This window comes from Dama dama, chromosome 13 (assembly GCF_033118175.1).
Source record: "Dama dama isolate Ldn47 chromosome 13, ASM3311817v1, whole genome shotgun sequence".
Lineage (NCBI taxonomy): Eukaryota > Metazoa > Chordata > Mammalia > Artiodactyla > Cervidae > Dama > Dama dama.
Window position 1 is genome coordinate 77,147,311 of NC_083693.1, and position 25,106 is coordinate 77,172,416.

A 25,106-nucleotide genomic window follows, 5' to 3' on the forward strand; every position below is an offset into this window, starting at 1 on the left:
TGGCCCTTAACCTCCATCTGCACCTGCTCCTGGGGAGGAAACAAGAGTGAGTCCCGAGCACCACCCCTGCATCCCCCAGCCTGTCTCCTGCAGGCTGGCTTGGTTCTGGGCTCACACTGACTTCCCCCCACGATGTCTCTTGCACAGTAATACACGGCTGGGTCCTTGCTGGTTACAGACATCAGCTGCAGGGAGAGCTGGTTCTTGGATGTGTCTCTGCAGATGGAGGTGCGGCTCTTGAGGGGTGGGTTGCAGTAAGGGTTGCCACCAGAAATGACGGCTCACATCCACTCTACCCCTTCCCTGGGGGCTGGTGGATCCAACTCCCCAGTGACCACTGGTATGGAGGAACCAGAAATGCACAGGTGAGAGATAGTGTGTGGGACGACTTCACCAGTCCTGGGCCGGAACCTGCAGCTGCACCTGGGACAGGACACCTGGGGACAAGGGGAGTCAGTCGCTGTCAGTCACCTGCAGCCACAGCCGTCAGGCACAGGAGAAGCCTTAACTTTTAGACCACAGCTCTGCCTTCCCTAGACCTCAGTCCTGTGTGAGGGCAGTTCTGTGAGCTCCCACAGCCCAGGGGTAGATTGTACTCTAGAGAATGGAGGAAAATTTGCACGTGGGTGAAACTTGTACTTATAAATTGAGTAAGGCTGCATTAGGCTCCACTCATCCAACTGGGACATTTGAGTTCTCTCACCCTGGTCTTCAGATCTGGAACACTTGGTCTGTGTGGGATGTGGGAACAGGTCACGGCATTGTACCAGTTTTCTGATCACTAGAATAAAACTACACAGGATGTGTGAAAGTGAAGCTGCTCAGTCGTGTCCGATTCTTTGTGATCCCATGGACTGTTGCCTACCACGCTCCTCCTTCCATGGGTTTTTCCAGGTGAGAGTACTGGAGTGGGTTGCCGTGTCCTTCTCCAACACAGGATGAGTAGGTTTCTACACAGGATGGGTAGGGTTCTATAATTTTAATTTCTTCGATCATTCAAGTAGCTGTTTTCATTGATTAGAGTTCTCTCCAAATAATTTCTGAAATTCAGATAGAACAAAAAAAATGTTTTCTTCATCAATTAGGGTGACCATATAGGTTTTATTTCTTAATCTCTTAATATGGTGTGTCACATTGATTAATTTGCACATATTGAAGAATCCTGCATCCAAGGATAATCCATCTTCATCACAGTGTTGTATTCTTTCAATATGTTGCTGGATTCTGTTTACTAGTATATTGTTGAGAGATTTTTGCATTCTTGCGTGTCAGTAATTTTGGCCATAATTTTCTTTTGTGTGAGGTCTTTGTCTTCCTGTAGTATCAGGGTGATGATGGCCTTGTAGAAAGAGCTTGGGAGTGTTTCTCTCTGAATTAAAAAAGAAAAAACAGTTTGAGGATAGGTGTTAGCTCTTCTCTAACTGTCTGATAGATTTCTACCCTGAAGCCATCTTGTTGTGGACTTTTGGTTGTGGAGCATTGTTAATCACATCTTCAATTCCATTACTTGTCATTGGTCTGTTCACATTTTCTATTTCTTCCTCATTGATTCTTTGAAGGTCATATCTTTCTAAGAATTTGTCCATGATTCCCAGGTTATTCACTTTTAGTTGAGCATGCAGGGATGTGCGGCTAAGGAAAAGGAGGGAAATCTCTCCATGCACTGTGTGAAATGAGCAGGGACACTTCCAGGGATGGCTTGCTAAATTCAGCACCTGTGAAAACCCCAAAAGACAACAAGGGCTCTTGAGCTTGGATGGTTCTAGTTTTAGCAGCTGTGGACTCTGTGGATCTGTACACGAGGGGGCTGGGTCAGAGGAGTGTCCATGTTGCCTCCATAGCTCCCATAGCAGGTCCAGGTGCAGTCCAGGTGGCTGAGCTCCGAGGATGTGTGCTGGTGATCTGGTGAAAACCATGCATAAGAGCCACTAGGGCCAACTGCTTGCATGTTGGTTTTGTTCACTCAGTAAGTTGTGTCTGATTCTCTTTTGACACCATGGACTGTTGCACATCAGGCTCCTCTGTCAATGGGATTTCCCAGGCAAGAATACTACAGTAGGTTTCTGTTTCCTTCTTTTGGGCCCAGGAGTTGAACCCGGGTCTCCTTCTGGGCAGGCAGATTCTCCACCACTGAGCCACCGACAAGCCATAATTGCCAGTGTACTCAGAGATACCTTGGAATTGAGAGCAGTGCCCACAGCAGCTCAATGGTCCTTTCTTAACTCACTTCAGTTCATAGCAATCAATATGCCATGGAGGCCCGTTTGGGAGCAACTTTCCCTGGGCCCTGACACTCAGTGCCTGTTTTATTACTATTTTTTTCTACACCAGCACAACTAGAATGTGATGTAGGAATTGGTTTACCTGCGTCTTACAGACAGGAAGCTAATCTGCAGCCTGGACTTGTGGTGATGTGCTGGAGGGCACACATCAGGGTACAGTGAGCTCTCCTGTCTGTGCCTGGGCTCCTCACACTGGACCTGGCTGCCCCTACAGGGGATGCTGGACAGAGCTGGACGTGCCTACTCAGGCTCTGGTCTGTTCCTGGAAGGAGAACAGGCCTGATTTTCCTCCATTCTAGAGCTCCCTTAAGATGTTGTGGTAAAGAAAGGATTACAGATTTGTTTTCAGCACTTGTCTGAAAGTGCATGCTAGTATCTGTCTGACTATAACCTTTCCCACCAGCTATCTATGTGTCTAGTAGTGATTGCTTTGATGGTAAATATTTTACATAAAGCAAACTGCACAGTAGAATAGGATGTAGGTATTGTCTAAGCCTGTAGGGATTTATTGGACCTGGAAGCAAGGAGCACATGTAGAGCATACACACTCACATGCCCTGTAACTGGCATCATTCCCAGTGACCCACTGAGGACCCTGAACACAAGTGCTGCCTGGGCATTTATGCAAGAGACCAGGCAGCAATCCAAGAGCCTCCATCCAGGCAGGGACAGCTGGTCTACCAGTAGAGCAGGGCTGAGATTTCACAATGAGGAAGGAAAATCTGTTCAATTTTTTTGGAAATCCAGGAGGATCCTTTTGAAACAGCTCAACTTAGAAAATATTTAGACCAGAGAAACTCTGCATATCTAACTGTAAGTAACTCTCTGCCTTTCCTTTTGAGAGCCTTTTTCTTCTTATTTTTAAAAGCCTTTCTAATTCAGAGACTGAATCTATAAATTTATAATTATGTGTCCAGAGAGATTCCTCAGAGAAAACTGCTATATGGAAAGGAAGCCCCAGACCATGACAGGAAACCAGCCCTTAACCTCTGCTTGCACAAGCTTCTGGAATTGAAAGGCAAAATTCTGCATCCTGTTTGCCTCCCAGGAGTCTTTATGGCCCCCTGCATTCACAGCCCCTTCCCTTCTCCCTGCAGCAAAGTTTGTGTCTGGTTCACACTGACTTCCCATCACTGTGTCTCTGGTACAGTAATACTCTGTTCATTTGCAGAGTTACTGTGTTCTTGAAATTGTCTCTAAAGATGGTGAATTGACCCCTCACAGTGTCCTTGTAGTATATGTAGTCACTACCACCACTAATGGATCAGACCCACTCCAGCCCCTTCTCTGTAGCCTGGAGGACCCAGCTCATGCCACAGGTACTAAAGTTGAATCCAGAGGCTGCACAGGAGCATCTCAGAGAACCTCCAGGCTGCACGAAGCCTTCTCCAGACTCCACCAGGTGGACCTCACACTGGACACCTGCAAACACAGAGGCATCCTGATCAGGAGACTGTCACACATCCCCTGATTCCCTCATTCACATCTACTCTCATCCTCAGGATGTCTTGTTCTCCATTAGTTTTCTTATAAAATAGCAACCAGGACAACTCAGCTCAGCCCACACTCCATAGTGAGTGGTCTGTGTTCCGTCCTGATCCCCAAGTGGGAGCACCTGGGATCCTGGGGCCAGGGATCCTCTCCTAGAACTTCAGAGTCAGGGTTGGGCTGGTTTTCATCAGCAGATGGAGGGCCCTATTTGCATGACATGCTAGTATATAAGAAGTTATGTCATCAAATGACATCAGAAATGACAGAGTTCCAAAGAACTTGCCAGTGTTGTAGATTTTGTGATGTTGATAGTATTTGGGAAATACAATTTTTTTTCAGAGCTATATTCCTGTGATGTAGGTGTCCTTGTAATCCTCATATTAGAGATATAAACTACACACACAAGTGCAGAGGGTTTCTGGAGCATCCAAGAATAAACACTGGGTGGCCGTTAGATCCAGTGTCAACATCTGTTCCCTGGGCCTGGCTGCCTCCTGAACTACTTCAAAATAGAGATGCCTGGGGAGGTTTGAGAGCCCCCTTCTGTCATCTGAGCATGAAAACTTTGTTCTCTTCCTGTATTTACATAAAATACATGGAGACAGTAGGGCCCATTAGAAGTAATTTCAAGACTCTAACATTTCCTTATTTTTCTTTCATCCCTTAAATTCCAAGTCATCCACTCTTGCATTTATAACAGCTTTCATGTGGTACTTGATATAATAAACCACATATACTCTGATACATACCGATGAAGGCATCACCATTATCAAGAGAAAACAAATCAATTCCTTTCAATATTTTCAGGAGCTTCTGGTTTTCCTCATTCCTGTCCCTTCTCTTCTTCATCCCATCCTGATGGAAACTTCATCTTCCCAAGTTACTTCATATTACATTTCATTTTCTAGAATTTACAAAAATAGAATCTTATTATATGTATTTTTATTTGAAGAGCTTATTTTACTCAATATGATTGCTTGTAAATGCCACCTTCTTGCTGTGTATACCAGGAATCCTGGTCATTAATGACAGGTGGGGTTTCAAAGAATGATTACAGCCCAACTGGTGTATTCATTATGATGATGTTTGAGATGGGAATTTTTTTCCAGTTTCTGAGCATTACAAGAAAGATGCTATTCCTCTTGAAGACAGAGAGCAAGAAGCTGAAAAGTGTTTCTCTTTTTATTTATTTTTTTTTTCTTTTCTTTTTCTTTTTTTTTTTTTTATTAGTTGGAGGCTAATTACTTCACAACATTTCAGTGGGTTTTGTCATACATTGATATGAATCAGCCATAGATTTACACGTATTCCCCATCCCGATCCCCCCTCCCACCTCCCTCTCCACCCGATTCCTCTGGGTCTTCCCAGTGCACTAGGCCCGAGCACTTGTCTCCTGCATCCCACCTGGGCTGGTGATCTGTTTCACCATAGATAGTATACATGCTGTTCTTTTGAAATATCCCACCCTCACATTCTCCCACAGAGTTCAAAAGTCTGTTTTGTATTTCTGTGTCTCTTTTTCTGTTTTGCATGTAGGGTTGTCGTTACCATCTTTCTAAATTCCATATATATGTGTTAGTATGCTGTAATGTTCTTTATCTTTCTGGCTTACTTCACTCTGTGTGAGGGGCTCCAGTTTCATCCATCTCATTAGGACTGGTTCAAATGAATTCTTTTTAACGGCTGAGTAATATTCCATGGTGTATATGTACCACAGCTTCCTTATCCATTCATCTGCTGATGGGCATCTAGGTTGCTTCCATGTCCTGGCTATTATAAACAGTGCTGCGATAAACATTGGGGTGCACATGTCTCTTTCAGATCTGGTTTCCTCAGTGTGTATGCCCAGAAGTGGGATTGCTGGGTCATATGGCAGTTCTATTTCCAGTTTTTAAAGAAATCTCCACACTGTTTTCCATAGCGGCTGTACTAGTTTGCATTCCCACCAACAGTGTAAGAGGGTTCCCTTTTCTCCACACCCTCTCCAGCATTTATTGCTTGTAGACTTTTGGATAGCAGCCATCCTGACTGGCGTGTAATGGTACCTCATTGTGGTTTTGATTTGCATTTCTCTAATAATGAGTGATGTTGAGCATCTTTTCATGTGTTTGTCAGCCATCTGTATGTCTTCTTTGGAGAAATGTCTGTTTAGTTCTTTGGCCCATTTTTTGATTGGGTCATTTATTTTTCTGAAATTGAGCTGCAGGAGTTGCTTGTATATTTTTGAGATTAATCCTTTGTCTGTTTCTTCATTTGCTATTATTTTCTCCCAATCTGAGGGCTGTCTTTTCACCTTACTTATAGTTTCCTTTGTAGTGCAAAAGCTTTTAAGTTTCATTAGGTCCCATTTGTTTAGTTTTGCTTTTATTCCAATATTCTGGGAGGTGGGTCATAGAGGATGTTGCTGTGATTTATGTCGGAGAGTGTTTTGCCTATGTTCTCCTCTAGGAGTTTTATAGTTTCTGGTCTTACATTTAGATCTTTAATCCATTTTGAGTTTATTTTTGTGTATGGTGTTAGAAAGTGTTCTAGTTTCATTCTTTTACAAGTGGTTGACCAGTTTTCCCAGCACCACTTGTTAAAGAGGTTGTCTTTTTTCCATTGTATATCCTTGCCTCCTTTGTCAAAGATAAGGTGTCCATAGGTTCGTGAATTTATCTCTGGGCTTTCTATTCTGTTCCATTGATCTATATTTCTGTCTTTGTGCCAGTACCATACTGTCTTGATGACTGTGGCTTTGTAGTAGAGTCTGAAGTCAGGCAGGTTGATTCCTCCAGTTCCATTCTTCTTTCTCAAGATTACTTTGGCTATTCGAGGTTTTTTGTATTTCCATACAAATTGTGAAATTCGTTGGTCTAGTTCTGTGAAAAATACCGTTGGTAGCTTGATAGGGATTGCATTGAATCTATAGATTGCTTTGGGCAGAATAGCCATTTCGACAATATTGATTCTTCCAATCCATGAACACGGTATGTTTCTCCATCTGTTTGTGTCCTCTTTGATTTCTTTCATCAGTGTTTTATAGTTTTCTGTGTATAGGTCTTTTGTTTCTTTAGGTAGATATACTCCTAAGTATTTTATTCTTTTTGTTGCAATGGTGAATGGTATTGTTTCCTTAATTTCCCTTTCTGTTTTTTCATTGTTAGTATATAGGAATGCAAGGGATTTCTGTGTGTTAATTTTATATCCTGCAACTTTACTATATTCATTGATTAGCTCTAGTAATTTTCTGGTAGAGTCTTTAGGGTTTTCTATGTAGAGGATCATGTCATCTGCAAACAGTGAGAGTTTCACTTCTTCTTTTCCTATGTGGATTCCTTTTACTTCTTTTTCTGCTCTGATTGCTGTGGCCAAAACTTCCAACACTATGTTGAATAGTAGTGGTGAGAGTGGGCACCCTTGTCTTGTTCGTGATTTCAAGGGAAATGCTTTCAACTTTTCACCATTGAGGGTGATGCTTGCTGTGGGTTTGTCATATATAGCTTTTATTATGTTGAGGTATGTTCCTTCTATTCCTGCTTTTTGGAGAGTTTTAATCATAAATGAGTGTTGAATTTTGTCAAAGGCTTTCTCTGCATCTATTGAGATAATCATATGGTTTTTATCTTTCAATTTGTTAATATGGTGTATTACATTGATTGATTTGCGGATATTAAAGAATCCTTGCATTCCTGGGATAAAGCCCACTTGGTCATGGTGTATGATTTTTTAAATATGTTGTTGGATTCTGTTTGCTAGAATTTTGTTAAGGATTTTTGCATCTATGTTCCTCAGTGATATTGGCCTGTAGTTTTCTTTTTTTGTGGCATCTTTGTCTGGTTTTGGAATTAGGGTGATGGTGACCTCATAGAATGAGTTTGGAAGCTTACCTTCATCTGCAATTTTCTGGAAGAGTTTGAGTAAGATAGGTGTTAGCTCTTCTCTAAATTTTTGGTAGAATTCAGCTGTGAAGCCATCTGGTCCTGGGCTGTTGTTTGCTGGAAGAATTTTGATGACAGTTTCGATTTCCTTGCTTGTGATGGGTCTGTTAAGATCTTCTATTTCTTCCTGGTTCAGTTTTGGAAAGTTATACCTTTCTAAGAATTTGTCCATTTCATCCAAGTTGTCCATTTTATTGGCATAGAGCTGCTGGTAGTAGTCTCTTATGATCCTTTGTATTTCACTGTTGTCTGTTGTGATCTCTCCATTTTCATTTCTAATTTTGTTAATTTGGTTCTTCTCTCTTTGTTTCTTAATGAGTCTTGCTAATGGTTTGTCAATTTTGTTTATTTTTTCAAAAAACCAGCTTTTAGCTTTGTTGATTTTTGCTATGATCTCTTTAGTTTCTTTTGCATTTATTTCTGCCCTGATTTTTAAGATTTCTTTCCTTCTGCTAACCCTGGGGTTCTTCATTTCTTCCTTCTCTAATTGCTTTAGGTGTAGAGTTAGGTTATTTATTTGGTTTTTTTCTTGTTTCTTGATGTAAGCCTGTAATGCTATGAACCTTCCCCTTAGCACTGCTTTTACAGTGTCCCATAGGTTTTGGGTTGTTGTGTTTTCATTTTCATTCATTTCTATACATATTTTGATTTCTTTTTTGATTTCTTCTATGATTTGTTGGTTATTCAGAAGCGTGTTATTTAGCCTCCATATGTTTGAATTTTTAACAATTTTTTTCCTGTAATTGAGATCTAATCTTACTGCACTGTGGTCAGAAAAGATGACTGGAATGATTTCAATTTTTTTGAATTTTCCAAGACCAGATTTATGGCCCAGGATGTGATCTATTCTGGAGAAGGTTCCGTGTGCACTTGAGAAAAAGGTGAAGTTGATTGTTTTGGGGTGAAATGTCCTATAGATATCAATTAGGTCTAGCTGGTCCATTGTGTTATTTAAGGTTTGTGTTTCCTTGTTAATTTTCTGTTTAGTTGATCTATCCATAGTTGTGAGTGGGGTATTAAAGTCTCCCACTATTATTGTGTTACTATTAATTTCCTCTTTCATACTCGTTAGTGTTTGCTGTACATATTGCAGTGCTCCTATGTTGGGTGCATATGTATTTATAATTGTTATATCTTCTTCTTGGATTGATCCTTTGATCATTATGTAGTGTCCTTCTTTGTCTCTTTTCACATCCTTTATTTGAAAGTCTATTTTATCTGATATGAGTGTTGCGACTCCTGCTTTCTTTTGGTCTCCGTTTGCATGAAATATTTTTTTTCCAGCCCTTCACTTTTAGTCTGTATGTGTCTCTTGTTTTGAGGTGGGTCTCTTGTAGACAGCATATATAGGGGTCTTGTTTTTGTATCCATTCAGCCAATCTTTGTCTTTTGGTTGGGGCATTCAACCCGTTTACATTTAGGGTAATTATTGATAGGTGTGGTCCCGTTGCCATTTACTTTGTTGTTTTGGGTTCACGTTTATACAACCTTTCTACATTTCCTGTCTAGAGAAGATCCTTTAGCATTTGTTGAAGAGCTGGTTTGGTGGTGCTGAATTCTCTCAGCTTTTGCTTATCTGTAAAGCTTTTGAATTCTCCTTCATATCTGAATGAGATCCTTGCTGGATACAGTAATCTAGGTTGTAGGTTATTCTCTTTCATTACTTTCAGTATGTCCTGCCATTCCCTTCTGGCCTGGAGGGTTTCTATTGATAGATCAGCTGTTATCCTTATGGGAATCCCTTTGTGTGTTATTTGTTGTTTTTCCCTTGCTGCTTTTAATATTTGTTCTTTGTGTTTGATCTTTGTTAATTTGATTAATATGTGTCTTGGGGTGTTTCGCCTTGGGTTTATCCTGTTTGGGACTCTCTGGGTTTCTTGGACTTGGGTGGCTATTTCCTTCCCCATTTTAGGGAAGTTTTCAGCTATTATCTCCTCGAGTATTTTCTCATGGCCTTTCTTTTTGTCTTCTTCTTCTGGAACTCCTATGATTCGAATGTTGGGGCGTTTCACATTGTCCCAGAGGTCCCTGAGGTTGTCCTCATTTCTTTTGATCCTTTTTTCTTTTTTCCTCTCTGCTTCATTTATTTCCACCATTTTATCTTCTACCTCACTTATCCTATCTTCTGCCTCCGTTATTCTACTCTTGGTTCCCTCCAAAGTGTTTTTGATCTCATTCATTGCATTATTCATTTTTAATTGACTCTTTTTTATTTCTTCTAGGTCTTTATTAAACATTTCTTGTATCTTTTCAATCTTTGTTTCCAGGCTATTTATCTGTAACTCCATTTTGTTTTCAAGATTTTGGATCATTTTTATTATCATTATTCTAAATTCTTTTTCAGGTAGATTCCCTATCTCCTCCTCTTTTGTTTGACTTGGTGGGCATTTTTCATGTTCCTTTACCTGTTGGGTATTTCTTTGCCTTTTCATCTTGTTTAGATTGCTGTGTCTGGAGTGGGCTTTCTGTGTTCTGGAGGTCTGTGGTTCCTTTTTATTGTGGAGGATTTACCCAGTGGGTAGGGTTAGACGATTGGCTTCTCAAGGTTTCCTGGTTAGGGAAGCTTGCGTCAGTGTTCTGGTGCGTGGAACTTGATTTCTTCTCTTTGGAGAGCAATGGAGTGCCCATTGAGATGGGTCCATGTGTTAGGTGTGACCTTGGGCAGCCTGTATGTTGATGTTCAGGGCTATGTTCCTGCGTTGCTGGAGGATTTGCGTGGTATGTCTTGCTCTAAAACTTATTGGCTCTTGGGTGGTGGTTGGTTTCAGTGTAGGTATGGAGGCTTTTGGACAGTCACTTATTACTTAAAGTTCCATGTAGTCAGGCATTTTCTGGTGTTCTCAGGTTTTGGGCTTAAGTCTCCTGCCTCTGGATTTCAGTTTTATTCTTCCTGTAGTCTCAGGACTTCTCCAACTATACAACACTGATAAGAAAACTTCTAGGTTAATGGCGAAAAGATTCTCCCCCGTTAGGGACACCCAGAGAGGTTCACAGAGTTACATGAAGAAGAGGAGAGGGAGGAGGGAGATAGAGATGAGCAGGAGGAGAAAAAAGGGGGACTCAAGAGGAGAGAGACAGATCTACGCAGCTGTCTGTTCCCAGAGTGTTCTCCGTAGCCCAGTCACCTACAAAGATTCACAGAATTGGATTGGGAAGAGAAGGGAAAAGGAGGAAATAGAGGTGTTCTGAGGTAGAAAACAGAGAGTCAAGATTGGGAGAGAATAATCTTCGGTTTAAAAATAGGGCTTCTCTTCTTTTTTTTTTTTTTGTAAGGTTATAGTGTATCGAAAATGAAAATTAAGGAGTAGTAGAGGAGTACTAGAGGACTTTAAAAGAAATAAGAGAAAAAGAAAAATAGAAAATAGAAGAGAAAAAGGAAAGAAAAAAAAAGAAGAAAAAAAAGAAAAAAAAAATTTTTTTTCCCCTAATTAAAAAAATCGTAAAAATCTCCTTTCGAAGACAATGGGCTGCTTTTCTGGGCGCCTGATGACCTCAGCTAGCGATCAGAAGTTGTTTTGCAAAGTTTGCTCTGAGTTCAGTTATTCTTTTGATGAATTTGTAGGAGAGAAAGTGGTCTCCCCGTCCTACTCCTCCGCCATCTTGGCTCCTCCTTAATGTTTCTCTTTTTAATGTTCTTTACCAAAAATGGAGAACTTACACATGATCAAAATCTCATCAAATGTTATTGTTTAGTCACTGAGTGGTGTCTGACTCTTTGAGAGCCCATGGATGGAAGCACCCCATGTTTTGCTGTCCTTCACCATCTCCCAGAGGTTTCTCAAACTCATGTCTTTGAGTCGGTGATGCCAGCCAAACATCTTGTCCCCTCTCGCCCTCCTCTCCTCCAACCTTCAATGGTTCCCAGCATCAGGGTCTTTTCTGATGAGTCGGCTTTTCCCATCCGGTGGCCAAAATACTGGAGTTTCAGCTTCAGCATCAGTACTCCCAATGAATATTAAGTTTGATTTCCTTTAGGATTGACTGGCTTGATCTCCTTGCAGTTCAAGGGACTCTCAAGAGTCTTATCCAACACCACAGTTCAAAACCATTAATTCTTCAGTGCCCAGCTTTCTTTACAGTCCAACTCTCACATCTGAACATGACCTATGGAAAAACCATAGCTTTGAATATAGAGAACTCTGTTGGCAAAGTAATGTACCTGCTCTTTAATATACTGTCTAGCTTGGTCATAGCTTTTCTTCCAAGCTTTTCTTCTTTTAATTTCATGGCTGCAGTCACCATCTGCAGAAACTTTGGAGCTCAAGCAAATAAAGCCTGTCAGTGTTCCCACTGTTTACCCATCTATTATCTATGAAGTGTTTATGATCGTAGTTCACAGATGCTATGACTTCAGTTTCTTGAATGTTGAGTTTTCAGCCAGCTTTTTCACTCTCCACTTTCACATTTATCAACAGGCTCTTTAGTTCCTCTTCACATTCTGTCATAAGTGTGGTGTCACCTGCATATTGGAGGTTATTAATATTTCTCCTGGCAACCTTGATTCAAGTTTGTGCTTCATCCAGCCCAACATTTCGCATGATGTCCTGTAAATGTAAGTTAAATAAGCATAGTGCCAATACACAGCCTTGACGTACTCCTTTCCCAATTTTGAAGCAGTCCATTGTTACATGTCCAGTTCTAACTATGGCTTCTTGACCTTCATACAGATTTCTCAGGAGGCAGGTAAGGTGGCCTGGTACTCCTATTTATTTGAGAATTTTTCATAGTTTGTTGTGACCCACAGGCAAAGGCTTTAGTGCAGTCAATGAAGCAGAAGTAGATGTTTTTCTCATCAGTTTATCAGATAGTTACAGTAATAAGACAAGGAATGGATTTAAATCCTGGAGAGATGGAAATGCCCAGAGAGTAAAATAGAAGAATATTAACTAGGGCAGAGGTCACTGAATAGAATGAAACCACCAGAAAATTAAACTGAAATGCATTCCCTGAGGTCGAGTGAGGAAAAGGTGTAGTGGTGGTCACGGTCTCCTAAGTACTGTCCCCACCAGTGCCAGTGTGGACCTGCTAAAGTGTAACCAGTTGGTGTTGTTCTCCATGCACACAGGTGTGTCTTTCTACCTGGGAGCCCAGGATTCCTGCCCAGGAACTTAGGTCCTCCCTGTATCTTGCTAGGAGGACTTTGGCTCTGGATTCTGACCTGGGACTGTCTCATAGCACCTCAAATAGCAGTGTGACCTTTGTCCAGTCACCCAGTCCAACTGTGCCATACACTTACCATTTATGAAATGGGGAAATGGGTCCCGTGTGTGGAAATGTGTAAAATTTTCAGGTATTTTTGAGAGAGTAACAGGCAGGAAGGCCAGGGGTCTCCAAACGGAGGAAATAGGCTGCAAGTGCCAGACACTTTTATCTCTCTTAAGTGGCAGGAGGAAACAAACTAATGATTTTTTTTTCCTTCTCTATACAAATTTAAAAGGAAGTTTCTCTTAAAATGCTGTGTTACCATGACACCTGGTTTCACCTGAAGCTAACCATTCTCAAACCTTGAGTTAAGCAATACATTTTTCTTATGGAAATGTTTGTCTTAACTTATGTTAATGTACCCCAGACTCTGTCTTCTATCCACCAAATGGCTCAGAACCTACTTGACAAACCAGTATGTTATACTCAGGTATTGTTCCCCTAATCTATGTAAATGGAACTATTTGTATGGTAATCTGTCCTTCTACAAGATTCAAGTGAATCGTTTTATGGCCTGGGATGAATCACCTGGTGCCATTCTGAGTTTTAAGACATTCCTTTCTTTTCATTAACAGACTGCTAGTGACTATATAATATCCAGCTGAAGACTAGCAGGCAGGTACTCTTTCTGCCCCCTTCTGATGCCTATGTCAGAAGCTTTCTCTATCTCCTTTATACTTTAATAAAACTTTATTACACAAAAGCTCTGAGGGATCCAGCCTCGTCTCTGGCCCCGGATTGAATTCATCTCCTCCAGAGGCCAAGAATCCTGATGTCTTAATGTTCAGCAACAACCTTTCATTTTCTGATGCAAAGGAAGCAATCACAACATTAGGCAGTTTAAAGTGACAGTCACCCTTTATTTTGTTCACACTCTGTGCTTTGGGAGGGTCCACCCTGTGCCATGCAGGGTCCCTGTGAGAGTCTCAAGTTCATCTCTAGGGTCCCCTCCTACAACACACACTCACATGTAAGGAAGGTTGACCTGGCTGGGGCTCCGACAGAGTACAGGCCTGGGCCTCATGTCCTCCTTGTATGGACATTTCTTGGGCCCTGGCTTCCTTTCAGCAAGATGATTGGGTCAGCAGAGGGAAGTTTTTGGTGCCCTGAGCTTCAGAATGAATTTTTAGATATCAACCCACAAACATGATTCATAAATCATTTCTAACTTTTTGTATTTATTAAAAACTCTGTCATGACAACAACAGCGGTAACAATAACACTGACACAGGAATCAAAGCATAGAGTTAGAGATTAAACTTACAAACATCAGAGTTGACAAATAGACCTGTATCATGAATAGAGAGTTTGAAGAGTACATCATGAAAAATGCTAGGCTGGATGAAGCCCAAACTGGAATCAAGATTGCTGAAAGAAATATCAATAACCTCAGATATGCAGATGACACCACCCTCATGGCAGAAAGTGAAGAAGAACTAAAGAGCCTCTTGATGAAGGTGAAAGAGGAGAGTGAAAGAATTTGCTTAAAACTCAACACTCAGAAAACTAGGATCATGGCCTCTGGTCCCATCACTTCATGGCAAATAAATGGGGAGACAATGGAAACAGTGACTGACTTAATTTTTCTGGGCTCCAATCTCAGTGCAGATGGTGACTGAAGCCATGAAATTAAAAGATGCTTGCTTCTTGGAAGAAAAGTTATGACTAACCTAGACAACATATTAAAATGCAGAGAGATTACTTTGCCAACAAAGGTCCATCTAGTCAAAGCTATGGTTTTTCCAGAAGTCAAGTATGAAGTCAGTGTTGGACTGTAAAGAAAGCTGAGCACTGAAGAATTGATGCTTTTGAATCGTGGTGTTGGAGAAGACTTTTGAGAGACCCTTGGATTGCAAGGAGATCCAACCAGTCCTCTATCCTAAAGGAAATCAGTCATGAATATTCATTTGAAAGGTGCTAAAGCTGAAGGTCCAATACTTTGGCCACCTGATGCGAAGAACATACTCATTTGAAAAGACCTTGATGCTGGTAAAGATTGAAGGCAGGTGGAGAAGGGGTCTATAGAAGATGAGATGATTCGATGGCATCATGGACTCTCTGGACATAAGTCTGAGTAAGCTCTGGGAGTTGATGATGGACAGGGAAGCCAGGCATGCTGCAGTCCATGGGGTCGCAAAGAGTTGGACACGACTGAGTGCCTGAACTGATGAACAGAGAGCAAATTCGCAGCTCAACAAATATGGAAAATAAAGCAATAAAACCTTGGCTGCTGATCTGAAGACTTTCCCACTATGTAGAGAAAAAAAAAAAAAGATTTAAAAGATTACTTTAAAAAACATAAAGTAACACAATGATGATTCACTGCTACTCACCTATCACAACAGCTAAAGCACAAAAGTGAAAAATTCAAATATGAGGATGACATATTAGAAAAAAGGGACCATATCCATTTGTTGGAAGGAATGCAAATGGCAGCCAATTGACAAGATATTTGATGATATCTTAGGGAGAAAAACAGAGACTCAGCATGTGCTTCAGGCTTCCAAGGTGGCATTAGTAGAAATGAACCTGACTGCCACTTCAGGAGACAAAAGAGGTGTGGGTTCAATCCCTGGGTCAGGAAGATCCCCTGGAGGAGGGCATAGCAATTCCCTCCAGTATTCTTGCCTGGAGAATCCCATGGACAGAGAAGACTAGTCAGCTCTGGTCCATAGGGTCCCAAAGACTTGGACATGTGTTAAGTGTATTAGTAGCAGCAGTATGTGATTCAGGAGTAGGTTAGATAACATTTACCAAAATAATCTGAATAATTACATTTATACAAATATATTCAAACATTTACATCACCTTTACACATCTGAGCTGTTACTACTCCCTGAATTTTGTTTATAGAATCAGTTTTTATGGATATTTTCCATATCATTAGGGTGTACTCATTTTTACTGTTTCCTTTCACCTATTTTATCTAGCTATCTATTTTCAAACTACATAAGGATAAGTAGGTGCTAGCAGCACACCCAACATGTTACAGCACAACCTGCATCCAGACATTTTCTAATGTCCTCTCAGGGACAAAATAAGTCCAGAATTATATGGACAGCAAGTTCCCATTGTAAACATTATTTACTATTCAAATTAAAGGCACCATATCAAACAGGACTGGGGAGTTTTCAGAATGAGAAGACTGGGGAATCCATCTGAGAGTGGAAAGCGTAGTTGAAGTTCAACAGAAGAAGTATTTATATGCTTAAATGATTCAAATCTGGCACTCTATGCCAACATAGAGGGGTGGAATGGGGTGCAGGTGGGAGGGAGGTTCACGAAGGAGGGGACATATGTTTACCTATGGCTGATTCATAGTGGGCTTCCCTGGTAGCTCAGCTGGTAAAGAATTTGCCTGCATTACAGGAAACCACGGTTCAATCCCTGGGTGGGGAAGATCCCCTGGAGAAGGGATAGGATACCCACTCCAGTATTCTTGGGTTTTCCTGGTGGCTCAGTCAGTAAATATTTCATCTGCAATGCGGGAAACATGGAGTCAATCCTTGGGTTTGGAAGATCCTGTTGAAGAGGGCATGGTAACCCACTCCAGTGCTCCAGCCTGGAGAATCCCCATGGACAGAGCAGCTAGGTGGGCTACAGTCACGGGATCACAAGACGCTGGATACGACTGAGCAACTAAGCACAGCGCAGCATGGCACATGGCGGAAACCAGGGCAATGTCGCAAAGCGACAGCCCTCCAATTAAAACCTGTGAAAAGTGATAACTGGAAAGAGTAGGTGGTGACGTGCATTTCAAATAAAGGTCTCAGAGGAAATATTTCTGTGCAGCCAAACCTGAGACAGGTCATCATGGAGCTGAGCTGCAGGGAAAACTGAGTCTGTGTTGCGTCTCTGGAGATGGAGAGCTGTTTTGGAGAGAGAGATTGTACACTGTGCTGTTCCTGGGACGAGAGTGCCAATCACTCCAGTCTTCTCCCTGGGGCTGAGGAATGCAGCCCAGCAGCTGGTACCATGTGTGATGGAGAACCACACACAGAGCAGGAGAGGAGAGGGTCTTCGATCGTCTTGGTCTGACTCCTGCACCAGCCCCTGGGACTGGACAGCCCCTGGGAAGGAGAAACAATGAGACACACACTTCACAGACATCACCCTTTAAATCCACCTTCCTCAGACTGAGGAGATGCTCACAGCTGAGACACCTCAGCAAGGGGAGGAATGAACACAAGTGTCTCTTGTCCTTTTGGATAAAATCTCTGACTTTCAGAGAATGATGTCAGTGCAGATGAGAACCCTGACTCTGAGTAGCTCAGGTGCTGTTTCCGCTTGAGCCCAGGTTGTGATGTGCATCGTGTGGGCAGGTTTCCTCTAAAGATGGTCGTGGAAGGTCCTTTCTGGGGCTCTGGGAGGAGGGTGCTGGTGGAGATCCAGGGTGGACACAGCTATGTTCACTGACCACAGGTCCTCTCCTCCCAGAGCATGAGTGTTTGGACAAAGGAAAGTCAGAGGGTGGGGGTGGGGCAGTAAACACAGCTGGACTGACTTTCCCTCCCAGGGCTTCCTGTGAAAACTTGCTGATGACACATCTGACACTAAAGCCTAGAGCTGGCATCTCTCAGACTCCTCCTCTCTGCCCTCCCCACGTCCTTGGACTCCTCCTCGGCTCCTGCACCCCTTTCCTGTGTCTCTGTTCTAACTCTGAGCTCTTGTAAACAAGTGTTGTGCTCTGTCTCACCAGACACACAAGCAGCTTATACATTTCAACACACCATGTATAATTTTTAATTACAAAAATAATTAACCCTGTTCAACAGTCTGTGCTGTTACCTCTCCTTGTTCTGTGCCTTGGTTCTTCTCTCTTTCTACATGTACCAAACTTTACCTTGCAATACCTTCACAAATTTTGGATATATGTTATGACATCCACCCCCCCCCCTTTTGTTGTAAATTTGAACTCCTATGGTTTTTAATTTTATGCATTTTACATTTGTAAATCAGAAATTATACCAAAGTCAGTAGAATTGAAGAATTTACAAAAAAGGTCTTAATGACCCAGGTAACCACAATGGTGTGGCCACTCAACACCGGACATCCTGGAGTGTGAAGTCAAATGAGCCTCAGGAAGCATTACTAGCAGCAAATGTAATGGAGGCAATGGGTTTCCAGCTGAGGTATAAAAAATCCTAAGAAATTATGCTGTTAAAGGGCTTCACACAATATGTCAGCAAATTTGGAAAAGTCAGCAATGGCCACAGGACTGGACTAGTCAGTTTTCATTGCAATCCCAAAGAAGGGCAATGCCAAAGAAAGTTCAAACTATCCTACAATTGCACTCATTTCACATTCTAGCAGGATAATGCTGAAAATTCTTCAAGCTAGGCTTCTAAGTATAAGAACCAAGAGTTTCCAGATGTACAAACTGAGTTTATAAAAGGCAGAGGAACCAGCGATTAAATTGCCAATATCCACTGGGTGATTGAAAAAGCAAGGGAATTACAGGAAAACTATTTCTGCTTCTTTGACTACAATAAAGCCTTTACTGTGCGGATCACAACAAACTGTGGAAAATTCTTAAAGAGATGGGAACACAAGACCACTTTACTGGCTTCCTGAGAATTTGGCATGCAGGTCAAGAAGCAACATTTAGAACCAGACATAGAACAACAGAATGGTTCAAAATTGGGAAAGGAGCATGTCAAGAACATATATTAGCACCCTTCTTATATAACTTATATGAAGAGTACATCATGGCATGCCTTTCTTTGGAATTTGAATGAAAATGGATATTTTCCTGTCCTGTAGCCACTGCTGAGTTTTCCAAATTTGCTGGCATATTGAGTGCAGTTTTACAGCATCATCTTTTAGGATTTGTAACCATTCATCTGAAATTATATCACCTCCATTACCATTGTTCATAGTGATGCTTCCTAAGGCCCACTTAACTTCACAATCCAGGATGTCTGACTCTAGGTGAGTGATCACACAATCATAGTTATCCGGGTCATTAAGATTTTTTTTTGTATAGTTCTTCTGTGTATTCATGCCACCTTTGCTTAATATCTTCTACTTCTGTTAGGTCCATACCATTTCTGTACTTTATTGTGCCCATCTTTGCATGAAACGTTCCCTTGGTATCTCTAATTTTCTTGAAGAGATCTCTAGCCTTCCCATTCTATTGTTTTCCTCTATTCCTTTCCACTGACCACTGAGGAAGGCTTTCTTATCACTCCTTGCTATTCTTTGAAATGTTGCATTCAGTTGGGTATATCTTTCCTTTTCTTCTTTGCCTAGAGCTTCTTTTCTTTTCTCAGCTATTCCTAAGGCTTCCTCAGACAACCATTTTGTCTTTTTGCCTTTCTTTTCCTTGGGGATGATCTTGATCACTGCCTCCTGTACAATGTCATGAACCTCTGCCCATAGTTCTCTAGGCACTCAGTCTATCAGATGTAATCCATTAAATGTACTTGTTACTTCCACTGTATAATTGTAAGGGATTTGCTTTAGGTCATACCTGAATGCTCTGGTGGCTTTCCTTACTTTCCTCAATTTAAGCCTGAATTTTGCAATCAGTGTTCATGATCTGAGCCATAGTCAGCTCCCAGTCTTGTTTTTGCTGACTGAGAGCTTCTCCATCTTTGCTACAAAGAATATAATCAATGTGATTCTGGTATTGACCATCTGGTTATGTCCACGTGTAGAGTCTTCTCTTGTGTTGCTGGAAAAGTCAGTTTTCATTCTAATCACAAAGAAAGGCAATGGCAAAGAATGCTCAAACTACTGCACAATTGCCCTGATCTCACATGCTAGGAAAGTAAAGCTCAAAATTCTCCAAGCCAGGCTTCAACAGTACGTGAACTGTGAACTTCCAGATGTTCAGGCTGGATTTAGAAAAGGTAGATGAACCAGAGATCAAGTTGCCAACATCTAATGGATCATCAAAAAAGCAAGAGAGTTCCAGAAAACATCTAGTTCTACTTTATTGACTATGCCAAGTCCTTTGACTGTGTGGATCACAAAAAATTGTGGAAAATTCTTCAAGTGATGGGAATACAGGACCACCTCATGTTCATCCTTAAAAATCAGTATGCAGGTCAAGATGTAACAGTTAGATCTGGACATGGAACAACAGACTGGTTCCAAATTGGGAAAGGAGTACGTCAAGGCTGTATATTGTACGCTGCTTATTTAACTTATTACATCATGCAAAATGGTGGGCTGGATGGAGCAGAAGCTGGAATAAGATTACTGGGAGAAATATCAATAACCTCAGATATGCAGATGACACCACCCTTATGGCAGATAGAAAGGAATAGCTAAAGAGCCTTTTGATGAAAGTGAAAGAGGAGAGTGAAAAAGTTGGCTTAAAATTCAACATTAAAAAAACTAAGATCATGGCATCTGGTCCCATCACTTTATGGCAAATAGATGAGGAAACCATGGGAACAGTGACAGATTTTATTTTGGGGGAGGCTCCAAAATCACTGCAAATTGTGAATGTAGTCACAAAAATAAAGATGGTTGTTCCTGGGAGGAAAAACTATGACAAAGAAAGCATATTAAAAAGCAGAGACATTCCTTTGCCGGCAAAGGTCAGTGTAGTCAAAGCTATGATTTTTCCAGTAGTCACATATGGATGTGAGAGTTGGACTATAAATAAATCTAAGCACTGAAGAATCGATGCTTTTGAACCATGGTGGTGTTGGAGAAGACTCTTGAGAATGCCTTGGACTGCAAGGAAATCAAACCAGTCAATCCTAAAAGAAATCAGTCCTGAAGGTTCATTGGAAGGACTGACAAGAAGCTGAAACTCCAATAGTTTGGCCACCTCATGCAAAGAACGGACTCATTGGAAAAGACTCTGATGCTGGAAAAATTGAAGGAAGGAGAAGAAGGGCACAACAGAGGATGAGATGGCTGAATCACTTCACCAAATTGATGGACATGATTTTGAGCAAGCTCTGGGAGTTGGTGATGGACAGGGAAGACTGGCGTGCTGCAATCCATGGGGTCGCAGAGAGTCAGAGATGACTGCATGACTGAACTGAAAGTTTCAGTTCTTTATTGAGAGATCTGTTTATTTCTTCATATTCCAGAACGCTGATCTGGATGAAATACAATGTTCTATGAGTTCTATTTTGTTGCAATATGTGGAAATTTTCTTCTTTTCTCTACTTCTCAAACTTTCTTCTTGGAAACAGCATCCATGTATTAAGATTTAAGCCTTAAGTTGCAAGAGGTCACTAAAGAAAAATTTCAGTTTGTCAGATTCATATGTGACATTTAGTGCATCTGATATCAGAAAAGGGGTTGTGCTTATATGAGATAGGCTTCATGGTGTCCAAAGTTTCCTAAATACCAAAAGTAAATGCCTGATGTGAGGCTCTTCATGGGCGAGTTGAGTATTGTTGAGACTGGATTTTATAATTCTTTATTATCTAGATGTGATTCTCTCAACAATTACAATCCCAACTCAATTTCATGGGAGAAACCAGATGACAGAGCTTTCAAGCCTTAAAGGAGAGTTTTAGAGGCCACCTGCCTCTGGCCATCTCCATGTTTCCTGTCGTGTGAAAAATGAAGGGGTTCCCTTGGAGTTCTCACTAAAATGAAGGGACCACCACAGACACATCGGGTGGCAACAGATGCTGTGGTGTGTGGATAGTCCCCGAGCCTCAGAGTCATTATGGCCACCGAGCTTCTGGTTACGACCCTTTACCACATTGAACAATTCTCAGTCAGCCACCTCACCGCAAGAGGTCTTTTTATTTGCTGCTTCTTGCACGACTCCTCATCTACCCTCCACCCCCCATCATCAGTGATGTCCATCGTGATTGCTTCACACTCATGGACACCTCCTGACACTTGATCCTCTGGAGCTGTCTACTTGCAGTGACTCTCAGGAGGCAGACCTAAGCCTCATATATTGCCACCTGGTACCTTCACCTACTGGACCAATGCCCCAGAAGAACTCTTCAGCCTCACTGGAAAGGACCCTACCAAGCCCTGCTAATCAACCCTCCAGAGAATAGTGAGAGGGTAACAGGCAGGAAAGCCAGGGGTCTCCAAACAGAGGAAATAGGCTATAAGTGTCAGACATTTTTATCTCTCTCTTAAGCAGCAGGAGGAAACAAACTAGTGGTATATATTTTTTCCCCTTCTCTATACAAATTTAAAAAGGAGGTTTCTCTTAAAGTACTGTTTGCCATAATGATACCTGGTTCCACCTGAAGTTAACTATTCTCAAACCTTGAGTTAACCAATGCATTCTTCTTATGGAAATGCTTGTCTTAAGCTATGTTAATATACTATGCATTTACCCCAGACTCTGTCTCATGTTCTGCCTAATGGCTCAGAACCTACTTGACAAACCGTTATGTTATACACAGATATTGTTCCCCTAATCTATGTAAAGGAAACTACTTGTATGGTAACCTGCCCTTCTACAAGATTCAAGTCAATCGTTTTATGGACCAGGGTGACTCATCTGGTGCCAGGATTATCCCAAAATATATCTTATGAATAAGGTGCCTGGTGACATTTTGAGTTTTAAGACATACTTTTCTTTCATTAACAGACTGCTAGTGACTATATAACATCCAGCTGAAGACTAGCAGGGGGTGGGGTACTCTTTCTGCCCCTTTCTGATGCTTATGTCAGAAGCTTTCTCTATCTCCTTTATACTTTAATAAAACTTTATTACACAAAAGCTCTGAGCGATCAAGCCTCGTCTCTGGCCCTGGATTGAATTCTTCTCCTCCGGAGGCCAAGAATCCTCATGTCTTTTCTTGGATTAGCAACGACCTTTCAATAGGAACTTGGATTCCCATGGCACACCTAAACTACAGCTGAGCCCTGAATGGACCTGCACCTCAAAGGTGACCTGAGTATAATTATTTTCCAGAGTCGAAGATAATATGTTATGAGAACTTTCTACAATATCTGGACCAGAACTATTGGACGTTTTTCTGTCAAACTTTCAATATAATGTTAAACGTCAGGTGCTTTCCAATGACTATGATCATGACAACCCAGAGATTTTATTTAAAAGTGCCTGAGAGTTCTCCCTATTAGTCTTTTTGTTACCTAAATGTGACTTCAACAGATTTACAGTCTGTGCACTTTCCCTCTGAATGAGACACTGCACCCAGAAATGTGCTTCCTGTCACTGAGAGACAGAAGTTTAAAAAAACCTATGTATTGATCATTTTCTGAGAAGGATCTTTACAAAAGTGCATGTTTTAAGTTGCTTAAGTCGTGTCTGACTCTGTGCAACCCTATGGACTGTAGTTCACCAGGCTCCTCTGTCCATAGGATTCTCCAGGCAAGAATACTGGAGTGGATTACCATGGCCTTCTCCAGGGGACCTTCCCAATCCAGGGATCGAAACCTTGTCTCCTAACTCTCCTGCACTGGCAGGAGACTTTATCACTAGCAGTTTGTTGTTGTTGTTTTTTTTCCTACCAGTGATGCCACCTTGGAAGCTCTTGATGAAAAGTGGAAAGTGTAAGAGAATTAGAATAAGAATGAGGAGGAGGAGAAGAAAGAAAAAGTACAACTAAATAAAACCCAGTGACCAGGAGGAGGAGTTTTCATGCCCTTGGACAATCCCTGAATCCAACAAGAACAAAGTTACCTCTTCTTTTCTGGCAAAAACTCAGCTAATAAAAGACCGGTGTTTTAGTTACAAGAGCCCTCCCACCTCACATTTTACCTTGATACAAAAGACAGTCTCTCCACTTCTACTGAGGAATTGCACATGACTCATTATGATTGCAACTCCAATTTGTAATTCTCAGTTGATCCTAAGTAAACTCATTTTTGCTATTGAAATGCCTGGCAATCTGTTTTATGTACAAAAGTTTGCTTTCCATGATACTTTTTATTTTTATTGGTTCCATAGTATACTAAGCCAGTCACTGGGATGGACTTGTGGACATTTCTGCAACATCCTTGCTTAGACAAGAGAAAGCGGCCACAACCAGCCTGTGAGAGACAGAAGGAAATGAAGATTAGCTCTGCTACTAAAGGGGAGGGATATGGATGTAGGTGAAGGTCATCATTCATTTTGGGGTCAAATTTTGGGTACAGATGTAAATTAGCAAGTAGGTGAATTTGCAAAAACGGAATCCATGAATAATGAGGATAATTTCCTATGGGACATCGGATTGCAGTCTGTAACACTATAACTTGCAGAATTCAAAGTGTTTGTGAAGGTAGACTGAAAGCAGGAGAGTGTGTCTTCTCACTGAACATGTACAGAAACAGCAAAATGTAATATTTAAAGGTTTCCTGGGACTTCTTGGGTCATTCACAAGAGTTGACAACTTTAGACTCACATTAAAAATGACGATGAGCCTCAGAGCTGTATTGAGCCTCTTTGACAAGACAAAAACAAAACAGAGAAAACACAATTCCTGAGCATTGGATTACATGTGTGTGTTGGTACATATTCCACACAGACATATATATACAAACACACAACTATACTTAAACAAAAAAATAAAATCTATGTATGGTTTTATGAAATCAATATAAACCACAATAATGGAACAGTGAGAACACAAAAGAGATTTCCAGGGAATCTCTGGGCGGGACGAGAAAGCCAGATTCCAACACGAGTTCCCTCCAGGCGCCCCCGGGGCACCTGCTCCTGGGCGCAGTCCTGAACGTGGTGGCCCTGAGCGCCCCCTGGTGGTCCTGGGCGCCCATGCAGGGAGGTTTTTGTCTGGGCTCTCTCTGACTTCCCCTCACTGTGTCTCTTGCACAGTAATACACGGCCGTGTCCTCTGGTGTCACGCTGCTCAGTGAGAGAGAGACTTGGCTCTTGGAGGTGTCCCTGGTGATGCTGAGCCGGGATTTCAGAGCTGCGTTATAGTATGTGTTTCCATTATAATCTATTGCACCAACCCATTCCAGACCCATTCCTGGAGCCTGGCGGACCCACTCTACAGGATGGCTGGTTAGTGAGAATCCAGAGACAGCGCAGGTGAGGGAGAGGGTCTGTGAGGGCTTCACCAGGCTGGGTCCCGACTCCTGCAGCCGCACCTGGGACAGGACCCCTGTGGACAGAGAGAAGCACGGTGACTCACGGGCTCAGAGGCCGCTTCCCCACGTGCCCATGTCTGATCCAGAGACACTCACCGCTGGGAGCTGACAGCACGAAGAGGAAGGTCCACAGTGGGCTCATCTTCGAGCAGATGAGAGTCACCGCTCCTGAAATCTCTTCAAGCCTGAGGAGGAGCCTGAATTT

General features: G+C 41.8%; 1 gene segment (V, D, J or C); it reads right to left on the bottom strand.

The window, feature by feature from the left end:
* Window positions 1-390: 390 nt before the first annotated feature.
* Window positions 391-25,106, bottom strand: LOC133068088 (immunoglobulin heavy variable 4-59-like). The segment is given in 4 exon segments: window positions 391-437; window positions 704-731; window positions 24,608-24,915; window positions 24,998-25,106. Coding segments are annotated over 4 exon segments (429 nt in total).